A 19,718-nucleotide genomic window follows, 5' to 3' on the forward strand; every position below is an offset into this window, starting at 1 on the left:
AAATCTCTATACTGTGTTCTGTGGAAAATGGATTTTGATTTTTTTAGATAAGGTCTTAGACTGCTTAGCATATAGAATCACTAATGTGAAATGTGATACTGTTACAGCAACCTCTGTCAGTAGTCTGTCTGAATCTTTACCAGTTCAATGCACAGATGGCAGTGTCCCAGAAGCCCAGTCAACATTAGACTCTACATCTTCATCTATGCAGCCAAGGTAAGATGTAGTGTCTGAATTATAATGCGAATGCCAATAAAAACTAAAGAGTATATTCTGTGTTTGATTAATTCTAATGAGGAAAACTACATAAAGCTGCTTTTAGATTAACTGGCCTAAAATGTTATCTGTCTGATTATAACTAGTTAGAAAAAGCGATTTCTTGCTTTTACCTTGGGGGTATCGCGGGTTATCGTTTAAGTCTTAGATTTCTTTTTCAGGCATCTTTTTCTGTCTTCTTTCTCATAATGTATCCTGACCTACTCCTGAAGTCCTTTGGAAGCATGTTAAGTGAAATGTTAGTCTTATTCTGCAAGTATTACTACCTTGTATTAAAAAAATACAGTCTTGTCACACATTATCTTTGTTTAATATCATGGTGTAGTACTCATATTTGTTTATATTATACTGTATATATATACTTTTTAACTCTGAAGTCACATCATTTGGAAGCCTGCATACAGCAATACTGGTTTCATTTTTATTCTGCTGTTAGGAACCACTATATTAAGTTCCTACACTATGGTTCCTTTTTTCCAATTCATGATAGGAGATGTTCAGTTTTACTATGCTGGAATATCATTTACAGCTTTGTCTTAGGGTTCTTTAAGCATGTCTTTATCATGCTAGTTTTCATTTAGTGGATTCATGTGGTACTTGAAATACACAAAGGCAGTAAAATTCTGGTTCAAATTGGTCTCTAGTTTTAAAGCTCTATGATTATGTTTAAGTTGTTAAAAAAAAAGTATCTCTGTGTTCTCATCTTAATCATCTATTTAGATATGTTGAACTGTTACTGTGCACATTAGTTAATATTCATGTGTAGAGATCACCTTTTAAAATGAAATATTTTGCTTTTCTAGCTCTGTATCAAATCAGTCACTTTTATCAGAATCTGTAGCATCTTCTCAATTGGACAGTACATCTGTGGACAAAGCAGTACCTGAAACAGAAGATCTGCAGGGTTTGTATATGAGCTAGCATGTATTTTATTATTTGAGTGTTATAGGCCAGACGCTATCGTAGGTGCATGTATTAAAAAATTGCCAGCTTAAAATACATATTTTTCTGTTTTCCCTATGAACACAATACTTTATATTTTTAAGTATTTAACATGTTGGGGAGCCATTTCACACTTACATGTAATTTTATCATCAGCATAAACGTTGCAAATTCAAAATTTGTTTATTGTGAAAATATCATTAAATGAATGGCAGTGTTACACTGTTCTCTTTTACTATTTTGGCCGGTTCAGTCTAAATACTACTCTCTAAGAAAACTGGGGCTGCTGGTTTGAGGGGAATATCTTTCTTTTGTGTTTTGACTCATTATCTGAGAGACTGTGTCCATCTTGCCTGGCAGTTCTGCCCCTTCTTCCCCATGTATGCGGTAGTCACATTCAGTTGCTTGTATTCACAGCATGGTATCTATCATGTTCTTGCCCATGCTCTTCGTATCCCCATTATGTAGCTCAAAATGATCTAGGAAGACTTGAAAATTTGTATGAAGGCTTTTGTAGTAGGGAGAGAGAATGCGGAGTAGGCCATTTAGGAGGCTATTAAATCTCTGCTTAATTAGTTTGTATTCTAGCAGTGTGTGGAAGTAACGTGGTAATAAGGAAAGATGTCTGGAAAGATAAGCCTAATGAAGAGCAGTGTGTCATTCTGCCTACGGGATGATTTACCAGTGAAACTTCATTGCACGTGGTGTTCACATGATGGTAACAGATACATCTGCCAATCCTAGTTTAAGTTTGCTAAATTTTTAATTTAGGCCAAGCACAGTGGCTTGCGCCTATAATCCTACCTACTTGAGAGACTGAGGCAGGAGGATCGCTTGAGTCTGGGAGTTTGAGACTAGCCTGGACAACAAAAAATTAGCCAGGTGAGGTGACACATACCTATAGTCACAACTACTCAGGAAGCTGAGGTGGGAGGATTGCTTGAGCCCAGGAATTCCAGGCTGCAGTGAGCCATGATCGTGCCACTGCACTCCAGCCTGGGTGGGCGCCAGAGCACATCCCCCACCCCTGGTCTCAAGAATTAAATAAATTTAAATAAGCTAGGTAATTCCTCTTGCTTTTTTTTCCATACCCAGCAAATACTTGACCCAATTTGCTTGTTTGTGTAGATTTTGCTGTAATGAAAGAATATACTGTGTGGTCAACATAAATATTCTATTCCATCTAGCATATTGTGATAAATTCATAAATGTTTTAAGTGAATTTTTATTTGTTAGTTACATCAAAACATTTAAGGAAGGGCAGAAATGAGGAATATTTTTAAAGAAATAAGGAAAAGACTGGTCATGGTAGCTCATGCCTGTAATCCTAGCACTTTGGGAGGCTGAAGTGGGCGGATTGCCTGAGCTCAGGAGTTCAAGCTCAGCTTGGACAATAAGGGAAAACCCCATCTCTACAAAAAATACAAAAAATTAGCTGGGCGTGGTGGCACACACCTGTAGTCCCAGCTTTTCGGGAGGCTGAGGCACGAGAATTGCTTGAACTGGGAGGCGGAATTTACAGTGATCCAGGATCATGCCACCGCCCTCCAGCCTGGGCAACAGAGTAAGGCTCCTAGTAAATAAATGAATAAGAAATCTCAAGATTTAGTTATTTACCAGACATAGGAAATAAGACAAGGGTATTGTCAAAGCTTTCAGTTTTATCATAGTGGCAGTGGTGTGGTTGCTTTTTAGACAGGGAAGCTGAATAAGGTGATTTGGTTAGACAAAGTTTTAGGTATAGTGAGTTTCAAATGATCAGATTTCAAAGTTGAAAAAGCTCATTTGGAGATTGTATAGATAGTAGGTATTTAAGTGTGTGTAGTAGTCGGTATTATGCCTGAAATTTAGAAGCCCTTGTCATAGGTTGAAAAATAGTTTAAACACAAGGGAGTAAGCAGGAGGATGAGCCAGCAAAGGAGCCGAGGAAGAAACCATCTAGGTCCTGGTTAGTTTTGGGTCATAGTTGCCAAAGGATAATTTCAAGAAGCAAAGATTACATGGCAGTTTTGAGCAGTTTTGACAGAGATAGGAAGGAAGAAAACAGGATGCTAATCATGAAGATGTTCTTTATGTCTTATGATAGAACAAATTTTAAAATGTTGGCAGTGAAAAAAATGTATAAAGCTTAAGAATACAATAGTACTTACAGAAGTCTGACAAAGAATAAAGGTCAGAGATTGGCAAACTATCATAATACATATGAAGTGTTTTTATACCATTTGTGTATGAAAGTGTTTTTATTTCCATTTGTGGTGTATGGAAAACAATACCGTTTTCTCCACTTAGCCCTGAGTATATCACTTCAAAAGGTGGTCCTGATGCCATATTAGGAGAAATTGTATAGGCCCCATTTTTCATACATGATTTGAATGATTTTTAGGTTAAAAAGTACTTAGGTACTTTTTAAAGGTACTTAGGTTTTTAAAGGTACTTACAAGTTAATACTGTAAAAAAAAAAGATGACTTTTAGGTTAAAAAGAAAGAACTAATAGAAGCATTTTGTTACACTCTAAAATTGAAGAATATGCTTAAATTTGGTCAACCTCTTAGTCCCTCAGATCTTGAGTCATAGTAGAAAAATACTGAATTTGGATTCATAAGTTCTATTTTCCTATCTTGATATGCCTGCTTAACTTCACTGAGCCTTACTTTCATTACTCCTAAAAGAGAATGATAAGTATGTCCCTCTTACCGGGTATTAAAAGATACTGAGATAATGGAGTTTGGATGAACTTTGTAAGCTGCAGAAGGTATTCTTTATATTGCCCGAGTGATTTGGGAGTTGTAGGAGGCCTAGAGTAAGAGAATTTTGAAGCTTTCCAACACTAGAATGATGTCATATGTTAAGATGGTAAGGTCTACATCACTGAAGCATTCTAGGAAAAATGAGTTGATGTTAGAGAACGTATAGAGGGGAATTCTGTGCTAAGTGGCAGGATGAACTAGAATTCTCAGGCTATTTCCTACTCTGAGGGTTTCTGACTTTATACAAAGTTGAATTGTCAAATCATTGGTTCAAGAAATCAGAGGGGGAACAGTCTCTTTGGACTGATTTAGGAAGGCTGTGTGGGTTTAAAAAATCAGGCAGTTCTTCTGATTCTAAAGAATGAGTGAGAATAGCCAAAGCTATCTTGAAAAAGAACAAAGTTGGAGGACTAACAATTCCTGGCTTCAAAATTGAATACAAGCTGCAGTAATCAAGACTGTGTTGTAGCAGCATGAGGATAGTCATAAAGGTAAGTGGAATAGAACTGAGAGTCCAGAAATAAACTCTTATTATATTTATGGGCAATTGACTTTCAACAGTGGTGCCAAAATCCTTTGATGGGAAAAGAATAATCTTTTAAACAAATGATTCAGGAACAACCTCATATTCACATTCAAAAGAATGAATTGGACTCCTACCTCATACCATATACAAAAATTCACCTGAAATACATGAAAGACCTAAAACAAATATAAGAGAACTATAAAACTCTTAAAACAGGTATAAATTTTTGTGATCTTGGTTTAGGCAGTGGTTTCTTAGATACGACACCTTAACCACAAGCAACCAAAGAAAAGATAGATAGATTGAGCTACATCAAAATAAAGATTTTCGCTTAAAAGAGTGGAAAAACAACTAGGCGCTGTGGTTTATGCCTGTAATCCCAGCACGTTGGGAGGCGAAGGTGGGCAGATCACTTGAGCTCAAGACTTTGAGACCAGCCTGGGCAACATGGCAAAACCCCATCTGTACAAAAAATAGCCAAGTATGGTGGTGCACACTTATAGTCCCAGCTACTGGGGAGGGAGGCTGAAGTGGGAGGATCACTTGAGCCTGGGATGTTGAGGCCTCAGTGAACCATTAACGCACCACTGCACTTCAGCCTGGGTGACAGAATGAGACCCTCTCTCAAAAAATAAGAGTGGAAAACCAGCCTACAGAATGAGAGAAAAATACTTGCAAATCATATATGTGATAAGAATACATAAAGAAATAATTACAATTCAACAATAGAAAACCCATTTTAAAAATAAGCGAAGGATTTGAGTAGACATTTCTCCAGAAAATATATACAAGTTTCCAATAAACACATTGAAAGATGCTCAACAGGGCCAGGCGCAGTGGCTCACATCTGTAATCCCAGCACTTTGGGAGGCCGAGGCAGGTGGATCACCTGTAGTCAGGAGTTGGAGACCAGCCTGGCCAACATGGTAAAACCCCATCTCTACTAAAAATACGAAAATTAGCTGGGCGTGATGGCATGCGCCTATAGTCCCAGATACTTGTGAGGCTGAGGCAGAGGAGAATTGCTTGAACCTGGGAGGTGGAGGTTGCAGTGATCTGAGATTGTGCCACTGCATTCCAGCCTGTGCAACAGAGCAAGACTCCAGCCTGTGCAACACAGCAAGACTCCGTCTCAAAAAAAAAAAAAAAAAAAAAAAAAAAAAAAAAGCTCAACATCATTAGATATTAGGGAAATGGAAGTCATGAGGCACCACTTCATACCCACTCAGATGGCTCTAATCAATGACTAAGTATTGTCAAGGATGTAGAAAAATTGGAGCCCTCCTGCCTTGGTGGGAGTATCAAATGGTGCCAGATACACTGGAAAACAATCTGCTAGCTCCACAAAAAATTAAAAAGAATTGTTATATGACCCAGCATTTTGCTCTTGATTCCCAGGAGAATTGAAAACATATGTCCACACAAAAACTTGTACACAAATGTTCGTAGCAGCATTATCCATAATAAATAGAAACTACTCAGGTGGCTGTAAGTAGATGATTGGATAAAAAAAATGTGGTATATCCATACAGTAGAATATTCAGCCACAAAGAGGAAGGATATTCTGATACATGCCACAGCATGAATGATCCTTGAAAATATGCTGAATAAAAGAAGCTAAGTACAAAAGGCTACATGTTTTATGACTTTATTTACATAGAATGTCTAAAATAGGCTAGTCATACAGAAAGATTAGTGGTTGCCAGAAACTGTGGGAAGTGGGGAGTAATTGCTAATGAGTAGAGTTTTCCTTTAATGTGACTTAAATGTTCTGAAACTAGATAGTGGTGATGTTTTTTTTGTTTTTGTTTTTGTTTTTTTTTTTTTGAGTCTGAGTCTCGCTCTGTCGCGGCCCAGGCTGGAGCGCAGTGGCCGGATCTCAGCTCACTGCAAGCTCCGCCTCTCGGGTTTACGCCATTCTCCTGCCTCAGCCTCTCGAGTAGCTGGGACTACAGGCTCCCGCCACCTCGCCCGGCTAGTTTTTTGTATTTTTTTTTTTTAGTAGAGACGGGGTTTTGCCGTGTTAGCCAGGATCTCTTGACCTCGTGATCCTCCCGTCTCGGCCTCCCAAATAGTGGTGATGGTTTTATAACCTTGTGAATATAATAAAAACCACTGAATTGTATACTTTAAAGGGTGAATTTTATGGTGTGTAAATTATATCTCCCCACCACCCCAAGACAGCTTTGCTGGAGGATAACTTGTGAGTGCAAATGCATATAGGTAGGAAAAATGAAATTTGAGAAAGAGTGAAAAAACCCGTTGCTGAAGTGGTCAGTTCAGGCAGTTATATGTTGAAACTAAAGCTAGAAAGGTTGTTTGGAATTTGATAAGATATTCTTTGGTCTTAAAACTCACATAAAAACTGAGGAAACTGGATAATTTCTGGGAATCATAGACTTTTAAAAATAATACTATATCATCTTGTCCGTGAATTCATTTGGTGACTGTTGAAATTCAGGTTGTCAGCTATTAGTTTCAGGTAAGCTGAGGTTATCTGAGCCTCATGGGTATATAAACAACATTTATCGGTCCCACATTTTAGCTGTAGCATATAAGCTTTTAGATAGCCTTCCGATCCTTCACTTTAAAGACTGCATTTGCCTCAGTTAAAAAGAAACCGTTCGCCACCTTTGGGGCTTTAGGGTTAAAACTGTGGAATGTCTTTTGAGATATGCAGTGGCATTTGTATGCGTAGAAGATAGATGGATTTTCACTTCTCCATTTCCAGATCCCATTCAAATTTGTGTCTCAGTAGTTAAACCAGTTTTGTTAAAACTATAATCTTGTGATAGTGTTACTGCCATTAAATGGATGTTTTTGAATATCAGACTGTTTTTGGAGAACAGGTTAGATATTATGGCTTATATATTTCAAAACCAATAAATACAATAGTTTCATTTCTGATTGCAAATTAAGCTGTTTTTTAGTCTGTATGTATAGCCAGATAGGCTTATCTGATACTGTTGTAGGAGCTGGGGATAAACATTAAACAAGACATTCAGCCCCTGCCCTCTTGGAGCTTACATTCTAGGAATATTTATTCATTGAAAATAAAAGGTTTGATGTGTCTGTATTCTGTTTCAAAAATAATATGTTCACAGGGTATTACTAGAACTGTCTCCTGTCTGATTTCAGCATGTCTGAGTGGAGTAACATGCTATAGAGTTTGTCATTAGCGCACATTCACTTGTTTGTGGTATTTGCCTTTTGTCATCTTTTGTTAAAATATGAGATAGTGATGTTAACATAAGCAGGTTAGAATCACAGTAAATGTCTGAGCATGTATTACGTGTAGTTCACTGTGATGGGACTGGAGATTCAGATGGGGAATAAGGTAACCATCCTTCTTCTCAACGGCCTTACAGTGTAGTTGGGGAAATGAGGCACATATAGGTAAGTAATTCAGTTCAACAGATCCTTATTGTTGAGTGCCTGCTATGTGGTTGGAAACACTGGGATAGGCACTGATAATGGGATAAATAGGACAGATGTCTCCCCTCAAAGAATTCGAAGTTAAACCAGGTTGAGCCAGTGAGGGAATTTTAATACGAAAAGTGCTATACGTAGTAGGGTTTCCCACCCCAAAGTTGTGGGAGAGGCAGTGGAGGAAGAGCTGATTATATAAGCTTAAACAAGAAAAACAAGTTAGAGTTAGCCTGGTAAAAAGAGGGACAGAAGGGGCATAGAAAGAGTATTTTGTATGGAAAGCATAACTTACCCAAGAGCCCAGAGGCAAAAGAGAGTTTGATATGTCCAGGGAAACTGCAAGTACTTCCGTATGGCTAAATCATGGGGTACCGTTGAGAAATAGTGAGAGATGAGGCCAGAGAAAGAAGGATGAAGAAAATCATGAAAGACCTCTGGGCTTTATCCTGGGAGTTAGTTGGGAGCCATTGAAGAATTCTAAATATCAGAGGGAATACCATTAGATTTCCACTTAAGGCAGATGATTGCGTGCAATGTGTGAAGCATGGATTGAAGAGGGAACTCGTGAGGTACCCGGTGTTTGGAAAAGGTGTTAAGGAAAATCAGAGTGAGAAGCTACAGAGAATTGAGACAAGGAAAGGGTATTTGACCTTGATCTTGAAAAAGAAGAGGACCTAGATCAAATGGGGGAAAAAAAGGAAACCCTTTGGAATAGATTATAAGAAGTGTGAGCAAAGGTACATGGCATATTCCCAGTGTAGATTAATGGAGAGTGGATTCCTGGGGAAAGTCTGGCTGGTGATGAAACTGAAGAGGTTAAGAATTTGATCCATGGCAAATTCCACCATTTTAGAGCAAAATGACATGTCTGCAAGGTCATATTACATGATTCTGACTCGCAGCAGCATTTATGAGGGCCAGAGTGGTTAGCAACGGGAGGGAGTCATGTTAAGATTTCAGAGTAGTAATTTAACCCGAATCTTGGTAAATCTGGCTTTGGTTTCCATACATAAATGCATCAACTTATTATCTTACAACATTTTAAAGCTTCTTTGCTTCAATTTGCCTTATTTCAAACATTTAAAGTGCTTTATGTGAAACCTTCTGGGAACTTTAAACATACTTAATATTCCACAGAATCTTGGTTTCACCTTTTCCCTCCTTGTTCTCTGAGAAACTTATGTCATTCTGACCCATGCATATGGCTATTTTCTTGCACACTCCCTTAGAATATTCAAGTAGTATTTGTTTATGTGCCTTTTATTGATTAAATATGTAGTTACTAGAAAAATTAGAAAATACAGTTAAAGCCGGGCGCGGTGGCTCAAGCCTATAATCCCAGCACTTTGGGAGGCCGAGACGGGCGGATCACAAGGTCAGGAGATCGAGACCATCCTGGCTAACACGGTGAAACCCCGTCTCTACTAAAAAATACAAAAACCTAGCCGGGCGAGGTGGCGGGCGTCTGTAGTCCCAGCTACTCGGGAGGCTGAGGCAGGAGAATGGCGTGAACCCGGGAGGCGGAGCTTGCAGTGAGCTGAGATCCGGCCACTGCACTCCAGTCTGGGCGACAAAGCGAGACTCTGTCTCAACAAAAAAAAAAAAAAAAAAAAAAAAAAAGAAAATACAATTAAAACCTAAAGAAGAAAGTCTATAAAACCACTGTCAATATATCATTACATGTTCTAGATTATTTTCTAGATAGAAATACATTATTTATGCATTTTCTATACATAATTTAACAAAAAGGGGTCCTATTTTTGTAAACAACTTTGTAATTAAATGACTAGTTTTCTGTGCTAATTAATTCCTCAGTATCCTCTAAATAATAGACTAGGGAGGGTGGGATGAGGAATAGCAAAATCTTACAGAATAATTAAATTTTGCCACCTTCCTATTTTTGTCAGCTTCAGTATCAGACACGGCACAGCAGCCATCTGAAGAGCAAAGCAAGTCTCTTGAAAAACCAAAACAAAAAAAGAATCGCTGTTTCATGTGCAGGAAGAAAGTGGGACTTACTGGTAAGGACCTAAATCAAATGTTTAAAATTAAGATACTGTTTTATAGTAATGCATAGCTTACTATTATTGACTTCAATTAAGATTGTTCCTGTTCCCTTGAGAGCTAATACTGGCTATACTTCAGCTTCTGAATTTTCTTAAGGAAATAAAAATAGCTTTGATTATACACCTAAAAGTGAAATGAATAGCTTTTTTTTTTCTTTTTTTTTTAAAGTTTATTTCAGTTGAATTTAGAAATATTAGACAAGTAAGGTTAGTGTGCCAGATTCTGTGAAAGGTCAAAGATGTGTCTCCTGCTTTCAAGGAGAGAATATTTTGAAGTACTTAGTAAACTGGAAGTACTTTCTGTATGTAAAATAGGGCTAACCATACATTGTTGTGTGGGTTCAGTGAGTTAAGACATGTAAGCAGTTAGCCCAGCCCAGTGCTGCCACACAGTAAGTAATCAGTATTAACATAGCTATCAGATGCAGATGGTGGTGGGCAGGAGAAAGAATTGTTCAAAAGCATTTAGCAAAGAAAGTACATGAAGTGCAGTCACTTTGCTCTGGGAATTCAGGGATGAGAGTAACTAATTTACAATTAAAAATGGTGGTTCTTAGAGGCCCAGCAAGGAAAGGATCATGAAGGCAGAATGTTTCAGCGTGTCTTGAACAGTGAGTAGGACCTATAACTGATGGAAATAGGGGCATTTCAGGCAGAAAGAATAACTTGAAGAAAATGAATAGGGCATGTGCAGGAACCATAAACAGGGGAATGTTGCTAAATAGCACATAATACGTGAACAAGAGTGTTGTGTACTGCAATCCAACAGGAATAAAGAAATAAGACTAAAAACATATACAGTTGACCCTTGAACAACATGGGACTGTTGTAGGGGTCCACTTACAGTTTTTTCTAATATATTGGAAAATTTTTTGGAGATTTGCAGCAATTGGAAAAAACTCACAGATGAACTGTATAGCCTAGAAATATATGTTTTTATTAAGAAAAGTTAGACAAGTCTTGAATGTGTAAAACGTGTAGATACTTGTGTATTTTATCATTTGCTACCACAGAATATGCACAAATCTGTTAAAAAAATTAAAAGTTTATCAAAACTTGCTTATACAAATGCAGATCATACATGAAGCCATTCATAGTCAAGAAATGTAAACAAATGTAAAGCAGTATTAAGCGATAGTGGCAAAAAGTTACTGTAGTATATACTGTACTTCTCTAATAATTTCATAGCCACCTCCTATTGCTATTGCAGTGAGTTCAGGTGCTGCAAGTATCCACTTAAAATGCCATGCATTTTAATCGTCACTGATCACCTCTGTTTCAGCAGTTTGTCTCTGTAGTAGATTGCCTACCACAGTAAAAGGTAATCTCTTGTAGTTCTCATGTATTTTTCATCGTGTTTAATACCATACTGTAAACTTTGACTAATACCATAAGACTCATACAAAGTGTCAGTACTGATACTGGAAGTGCTCCCAACAAGAAAAGTCTGACATTACAAGAAAAAGTTGAATTGCTTGGTATGTACTATAGATTAATGTCTGCAGCTGCTATTCTGCCATTTCAAGAAAAATGAGTGATGTCTGCCATTTCAGTATAAATGAATTCAGTGTAAGGACTGTTTAAAAAAAAGGAAATCTGTGAAGCCGTCTCTGCAGCTATGCCAGCAGGCCCAAAAACTTGTACTTTTTTATGCAATACCTTTTTATTTTGTATTGACAATGCAGCTTTTATGTGGGTGCAGGATTGCTATAAAGAAAGGCATACTATGATTCAAGAAAAAGTGAAGTCATTACATGACAACTTTTAGATTCTAAAACTGGAGACTTTAATGCCAGCAAAGGATAGTTTGATTTTTTTTTTTTTTTTGAAGTGGAGTCTTGCTCTGTCATCCAGACTGGAGTGCAGTGGCACTATCATGGCTCACTGCAACCTCTGCCTCCTGGGTTCAAGCAATTCTCCTGCCCCACCCTCCCAAGTAGTTGTGATTACAGGTTGTGCGCCACCATGCCTGGCTAATTTTTGCATTTCTTTAGTAGAGACAGGGTTTCACCACATTGGCCAGGCTGGTCTCAAACTCCTGACCTCAGGTGATTCGCCCACCTCAGCCTCCCAAAGTGCTGGGATTATAGACTGGAACTGCCGCACCTGGCTGGTTTGGTAATTTTAGAAAAAGGTTTGGCTTAAAAAAAGTCAAGATAACAGGAGAAACAGCTTCTGCCAAAAAAGAGGCAGCAGGTTCCCAAACTACATTAAGAAAGTTCCCAAACTATATAAAGTTGTTGGAGAAAGAGTATCTGCCTGGACAAGTTTTTAATGCAGACAAAAGTGCCTTATTCTGGAAGAAAAAGGTCACAAAGACATTTATAAATAAGAAAAGTGAATACTAGGACTTAAGGCAGGAAGAGATGGTCTAACTTTACTGTTTTGCGCAAATGCAGTTGGGTTTATGATCAGGACTGCCCTTACCTATAAAGCTGCTAACCCGAGTCTTGAAGGGAAAAAGATAAACACCAACGGCCAGTCTTTTGGTTATACAACAAGAACACCTAAACAATATGAACCCTTTCTCGTAATTGGTTACATTAATGCTTTGTCCCTGAAATCAGAAAGTACCTTGCCAGTAAGGGACTGCCTTTCAAAGTTGTTGGGTTTTGTTTTGTTTTTTTTTGTTTGTTTTTGAGATGGAGTTTCACTCTTGTCGCCCAGGCTGGAGTGCAGTGGCGCAATCTCTGCTCACTGCAACCTCTTCCTCCTGGGTTCAAGCGATTCTCATGCCTCAGCCTCCCTGGTAGTTGGGATTACAGGCGTATTCCACTATGCCCAACTAATTTCTTTGTATCTTTAGTAGAGACAGGGTTTCACCCTGTTGGCCAAGCTGGTCCCAAACTCCTGATCTCAGGTGATCCGTCCACCTCAGCCTCCCAAAGTGCTGGGATTACAGGCATGAGCCATAGCTCCTGGCCTAAAGTTGTTTTGATATTGGACAGTTGCCCCTGGCCACCCAGAACCTCCTGAGTTCAGCACTGAAGGTGTCGAAGTGATATGCTTGCCCCCAGAGAAGCATCTCTAATTCAGTCTCTATGTCAGGGGTCATAAAGACCTTTCAGGCTCATTACACATGGTACTCTATGGAAAAGATTGTCAGTGCTATGGAAGAGAACCCCAATAGAGGGAACATCATACCGTTGAAGATACCATTATTGTTTAGAAAAAGATGTGAAAGCTAAGAAGCCTGAAACAAATTCTTGCAGGAGAAAACTGTGTCCAGATGTTGTGTGTGACTTCACAGTATGGAAATCATGGTAGAGATTGGATATGGCAAGAAAGGTTGAGGGTTAAGGATTTCAAGATGGGGATCTTGGAGACATTCAGGAGCTAATAGACACCAAACCAGAAGAATTAACAGAAGATGACTTGATGGAGATGGCTGCTTCCAAACCACTGCCAGACAGTGAGGAAGAAGACATAGGAAAAGCAGTGCCAGAAAACAAATTGACGCTAGACAGTCTGACAGAAGGGGTCTGATTATTCAAGACTGCTTTTCACTTCTTTTGCAACATGGGCTCTTCGGTGATATGAGAACTAAAACTAAAGCAAATGGTGGAAAAAGGATGTAGGTACCATGTAGAAACATTTTTAGAGAAACAAAAAAGCAGAAAAGTCAGAAATTACATTGTATTTCCATAAAGTTACACCAAGTATGTCTGCATCTCCAGCCTCCCCTTTTACCTTCTCCACTTCTGCTAACCCTGAGACAGCAAGACCAACCCCTCTTCTACCTGTTCAATGTGAAGACAAGGATGAAGTCTTTTATGATGATCGACTTTCACTTAATGAATAGTAAATATATTTTCTCCTCGTGATTTTCTTAATAACATTTCCTTTTCTCTAGCCTACTCTATTATTAGAATACATTATATATTAATAATATAACATACAAACATATAACACAAAATATGTGTTAGTCGACTATTTATGTTACCAGTAAAGCTTCTGGTTAATAGGCTATTAATAGCTCAAGTTTTGGGGAAACATAAAATTATACATGGATTTTTGACTTGTAGAGGGGTCTGCATGCCTAAACCTGGCATCCTTCAAGGATCAGCGGTACTGTGGTTAGTTGGAAAGTAGTTGCAGCTATGGATAGTTAAAATGTATTGTTGACCATGTGCCAGGCATTGTGCTGAATACTTTGCATAAAAATTGAACTTACAGAAAAGAGTAGGTAAGATTTTGAGCGGAGCTTTGCTTTAGGAAGATTATTTCTGGTTAAGGAATGGGTTGGAGATGAAAAAGAAAGGAAGTTAGAGTTTAATATCAAAGATACTTCAAGATCAGGCATAGTGGCTCACTCCTATAATCCCAGCACTTTGGGAGGCCAAGGTGAGAGGATTGCTTGAGGCCAGGAATTCGGGCTCAGCCTGGGCAACATAATGAGACCTCATCTTTAAAAGAGAAAATTTAAAAAGATGTTTCAAATTTACCCATACCTTAGCACATGTGTATTTAAAGAATACAAATATGGCCCAGTGCAGTGGCTCACACCTGTATTCCCAGCACTGGGAGGCCAAGGTGGGAGGATCACCTGAGGCCAGGAGTTCAAGACCAGCCTGAACTACATAGACTCAGTCTCTACAAAAAAATTTTAAAAATTAGCTGAGCATTATGGCATGTACCTGTAGTCCCAGCTACTCAGAAGGCTGAGATGGGAGGATTGCTTGAGCCCACGAGGTCAAGACTGCAGTGAGCTATGATTGCACCACTTCATACTAGCCTGAGACCCTGTGTCAAAAAATAAAAAAGTGTGTGTGTGTGTGTATATATATATATATATATAGCCCCCAGAGAAGCAATATATATATAAGCAATATATATGTAAGCAAATATATATATACTATATATACATATAAGACATTTAAAAATATATGTATTTAATATTAAAGATAGCCTTTCTAGGGCTGGACATAGTGGCTCACGCCTGTAATCCCAGTACTTCGGGAGGCTGAGGCAGGCGGATCACAAGGTCAGGAGACCTAGACCATCCTGGCCAACATGGTGAAACCCAGTCTCTACTAAAAATACAAAAATTAGCTGGGTGTGGTGGCGTGCACCTGTAATCCCAGCTACTCGGGAGGCTGAGGCAGGAGAATGGCTTCAACCCAGGAGGCGGAGATTGTGGTGAGCCGAGATCGTGCCACTGTGCTCCAGCCTGGCGACAAAGTGAGACTCCGTCTCAAAAACAAAAAGAAAAAAAAAAGCCTTTGTAAATCTCACAAACCCTCAGACTTCATGATTAGAAGGGTGAGATTTAGTAATTTTCATCTTGTCCAATCTGTCAGTCTAATATGGTGTTTGCTTCATTTTAAATTCATTATTATTAAGTTACAAATATGTCTTTGAAGTTAAAAATGTAGCAATGGAGGTTAACATCAAATATTAGTGTTTAAAATATTGATTCCTGTGCTCCATTTCCAACAATTGTATCATACCATAAAATTCTAATTTGGGGGAGCAGGACCAGTTTTATATAAAGACTGGCCACACCCATTACATCTTGATTTTGGCTTTAACTCCAGGCATTTTCTTAAAATAAAGTAGCATTTATTGTGTGTTTTACCATATGTTCAGCATTAAATTCATTCCTCCTTTAATCCTTACTTCTTATTATTCCAAAATTACAGATGCAGAAACTCAGCCTCAGAGAGGCAAATTTGCCTTCATTATTAGTCAGTAGATTCACACTGAGGCAGTCAGATTCTAGATCCCATGCTCTTTACTTCTCAACTGCAGTACAGTTCACATCTCCATTGGAGGTTAGCAGAGTAAAGCAAATATTGAAGCTGTGTTCTTTGTTAACAGTTCTTTCAGAAGCATTATTTGATCTTTCTTAAATAAATGCCAAGACTGCCTTCTGACAGTAGGCTTATTCTCACATTGTAGTGTCTGGATTTGAAAAATGTTTTACATTTTCAACCTAGCAACTGTGTTTTTGTTAAGAAGTAATTGTTAGGCCGGGCGCGGTGGCTCAAGCCTGTAATCCCAGCACTTTGGGAGGCCGAGACGGGCGGATCATGAGGTCAGGAGATCGAGACCATCCTGGCTAACAAGGTGAAACCCCATCTCTACTAAAAATACAAAAAATTAGCCGGGCATGGTGGCAGGCGCCTGTAGTCCCAGCTACTCGGGAGGCTGAGGCAGGAGAATGGCGTGAACCTGGGAGCTGGAGCTTGCAGTGAGCTGAGATCGCGCCACTGCACTCCAGCCTGGGCCACAGAGCCAGACTCGGTCTCAAAAAAAAAAAAAAACAAAAAACAAAAAAAAACAAAAGAAGTAATTGTTGCCATATCACAGGTGAAGAAACTAGCTCAGAGGAGACTTGCTCTAGGGCAAACCTACGTTTGTAGATAGGAACAAGAAATGAAGCTCTCAGGTAGTGAAGAAGAATGTAGTTTGTGAGACAGTGTATTTAGAATGATTCTTTAGTTTACATTGCTGCCCTAAATATATTGTGCTGCTCAGTATTAAGTATGCCGAAGACCTTAATATTTCATCCTTCAACTCATGTATGTGTATTACTCCATTTTCAGGGTTTGAATGCCGGTGTGGAAATGTTTACTGTGGTGTACACCGTTACTCAGATGTACACAATTGCTCTTACAATTACAAAGCTGATGCTGCTGAGAAAATCAGAAAAGAAAATCCAGTAGTTGTTGGCGAAAAGATCCAAAAGATTTGAACTCCTGCTGGAATACAAAATCCTTGAGCATCTGCAAACTAAAAATTGACTTGAGGTTTTTTTTTTCCTAGTCATTGGGAATGTAGAGCAGTGTGTCTTGCATGTCATCGGAAGAATAGATTTTTGTTTTGATTTTGTTTTGGTTTTGTTTTGAAAATGACTCTGAACATTTATTTCCATTGCAATTTCTGTGGCTGAGAAGACTTAAACTTTACAAGTATTATCCTTTTAAGATCATTTTAATTTTAGTTGAGTGCAGAGGGCTTTTATAACAAATGTGCAGAAATTTTGGAGGGCTGTGATTTTTCCAGTATTAAACATGCATGCATTAATCTTGCAGTTTATTTTCTCATTGTGTATGTATATATCGCTTTTCTCTGCAGCACGATTTCTCTTTTGATAATGCCCTTTAGGGCACAACTAGTTATCGGTAACTGAATGTATCTTAATCATTATGGCTGCTTCTGTTTTTTCATTAACAAAGGTTATTCGTATGTTAGCATATAGTTTCTTTGCACCCACTATTTATGTCTGAATCATTTGTCACAAGAGAGTGTGTGCTGATGAGATTCTAAGTTTGTGTGTTTAAACTTTTTTTTGAGCGAGGGAAGAAAAAGCTGTATGCATTTCATTGCTGTCTACAGGTTTCTTTCAGATTATGTTCATGGGTTTGTGTGTATACAATATGAAGAATGATCTGAAGTAATTGTGCTGTATTTATGTTTATTCACCAGTCTTTGATTAAATAAAAAGGAAAACCAGAATGCTCCCTTGTATTACTTTTTCTCTTATTCTTTCTGGTAGTTAATTTTATTTCTTGGTCTTTCAGTTTTCTGCTTTCCTTATTTTGTAAGAGAACTGCCATTATTTGTCTCACATCTATGTGAGTAAGCTAATGATCATAAATTGTAATTTTGTATTCCTCTGAATTGAAGACCTCAGCATATCTTCAAAGGCAAGCACTCCTCTCTGTTACTTAAATGTATTTTTTAGTCCTTGTCTGATTCCCTTTTCTACACTGTCATACTGAATTAACATCCAATAGAAGCTTTTTCTTGTAGGATTAGAGAAATTTTAAGAGTATAATTCAAGCTGCAGGGCAGTTGTAGAATTGCGGAGTAGAAAGACCCTGTGAAAGATCATTTGTCCCATGGTTTTCAAATGTGTCTGGTAGCCAAACATTTTTAAACATGAAATGTCATATGAAACAGATGAAGGCAATAATTTTACAATATAAATTTCTCAGTTTAAAATTATTGGCGTGTTCTGTTTAAATAAACAATGGTTTAATTATCAAAATCTGTAAATTGATCACATTAACAGATTATAAAGAGAATAAACTGTTACAACTATCTTAATAGATTCAGGTAAAGTAATAGAATTTAACACCCATTCGTGATAAGAAAAATTAAACTTGATAAATTAAGACTAGAAAGGAATTTCCTTAAGCTGATAGTTCTGTGTGAAATAAACTAGCCAAATGAATGCAAAAGCAAGCATCAATTAAAAAGAGGAACTTCCTTTTAAAGTCAGAAACAAAGATGACTGCCCACTATTACTGCTTACTATTCAAAATTGTGTTGGAGATTATAATCAGTGGAGCAAGACAAGATAGAAAAATGATAAGAGGCCGGGCGCGGTGGCTCACGCCTGTAATCCCAGCACTTTGGGAGGCCGAGGCAGGTGGATCACAAGGTCAGGAAATCAAGAAAAATGATAAGAAAAGAAGTAGCACTTATTTGCACATTATTGTTTTTTTTTTGTTTTTTTGGTTTTTTTTTTTGAGACGGAGTCTCGCTCTGTAGCCCAGGCTGGAGTGCAGTGGCCAGATCTCAGCTCACTGCAAGCTCCGCCTCCCGGGTTCACGCCATTCTCCGGCCTCAGCCTCCCGAGTAGCTGGGACTACAGGCGCTGCCACCTCACCCGGCTATTTTTTGTATTTCTTAGTAGAGACGGGGTTTCACCGTATTAGCCAGGATGGTCTCGATCTCCTGACCTCGTGATCCGCCCATCTCGGCCTCCCAAAGTGCTGGGATTACAGGCTCGAGCCACCGCGCCCGGCGATTTCATGATTTTTCTATAAAAACAATAATGTGGCCGGGCGCGGTGGCTCAAGCCTGTAATCCCAGCACTTTGGGAGGCCGAGATGGGCGGATCACGAGGTCAGGAGATCGAGACCATCCTGGCTAACAGTGAAACCCCGTCTCTACCAAAAAAATACAAAAAACTAGCTGGGCAAGGTGGCGGGTGCCTGTAGACCCAGCTACTCAGGAGGCTGAGGCAGGAGAATGGCATAAACCCGGGAGGCGGAGCTTGCAGTGAGCTGAGATCCGGCCACTGCACTCCAGCCCGGGCGACAGAGCGAGACTCCGTCTCAAGAAAAAAAAAAAAAAAAATCATGAAATTACTAGAAATAATAGGGTTTAGTTAGGTAGCTAGATACAACATTAGTTTTTAGAAGACAGTTGCGGCCGGGCGCGGTGGCTCAAGCCTGTAATCCCAGCACTTTGGGAGGCCGAGACGGGCGGATCACGAGGTCAGGAGATCGAGACCATCCTGGCTAACACAGTGAAACCCCGTCTCTACTAAAAATACAAAAACTTAGCCGGGCGAGGTGGCAGGCGCCTGTAGTCCCAGCTACTCGGGAGGCTGAGGCCGGAGAATGGCGTGAACCCGGGAGGCGGAGCTTGCAGTGAGCTGAGATCCGGCCACTGCACTCCAGCCTGGGTGACAGAGCGAGACTCCGTCTCAAAAAAAAAAAAAAAAAAAGACAGTTGCATTTCTTTATACCAGTTACCTAGAAAACCAGGAAACACCATTTGACAATAATATCAGAATCTTGGTTACCTAGGAAATTGACAATATATGTTGATGGCCTCGTCAAGAAAGAATTCTAAAACATTAAGGGATAAGAACTCAGTAAATAGATGTAGTGGATAGGAAGACAGTATCAAAAAATGTCATTTGCCGGGCGCGGTGGCTCAAGCCTGTAATCCCAGCACTTTGGGAGGCCGAGACGGGCGGATCACGAGGT

General features: G+C 39.0%; 1 protein-coding gene across 19 annotated transcripts in view; it reads left to right on the forward strand.

Moving 5' to 3' along the window:
* ZFAND6 (zinc finger AN1-type containing 6) overlaps nucleotides 1–17,460 on the forward strand; it is an 82,419-nt gene extending 64,959 nt beyond the window's left edge. For 10 of the 19 annotated variants that reach the window (XM_077938623.1, XM_002804910.4, XM_015142850.3 and 7 more), the window contains 4 exons: nucleotides 108–216; nucleotides 1,080–1,180; nucleotides 9,829–9,942; nucleotides 16,536–17,445. In XM_077938623.1, coding sequence (XP_077794749.1) covers nucleotides 108–216; nucleotides 1,080–1,180; nucleotides 9,829–9,942; nucleotides 16,536–16,684 — 473 coding nt within the window. In that variant the 3' untranslated portion in view covers nucleotides 16,685–17,445. 19 annotated transcript variants of the gene reach the window in all.
* Nucleotides 17,461–19,718: the final 2,258 nt, after the last annotated feature.

The sequence above is a fragment of the Macaca mulatta genome, chromosome 7 (assembly GCF_049350105.2).
Source record: "Macaca mulatta isolate MMU2019108-1 chromosome 7, T2T-MMU8v2.0, whole genome shotgun sequence".
NCBI lineage: Eukaryota > Metazoa > Chordata > Mammalia > Primates > Cercopithecidae > Macaca > Macaca mulatta.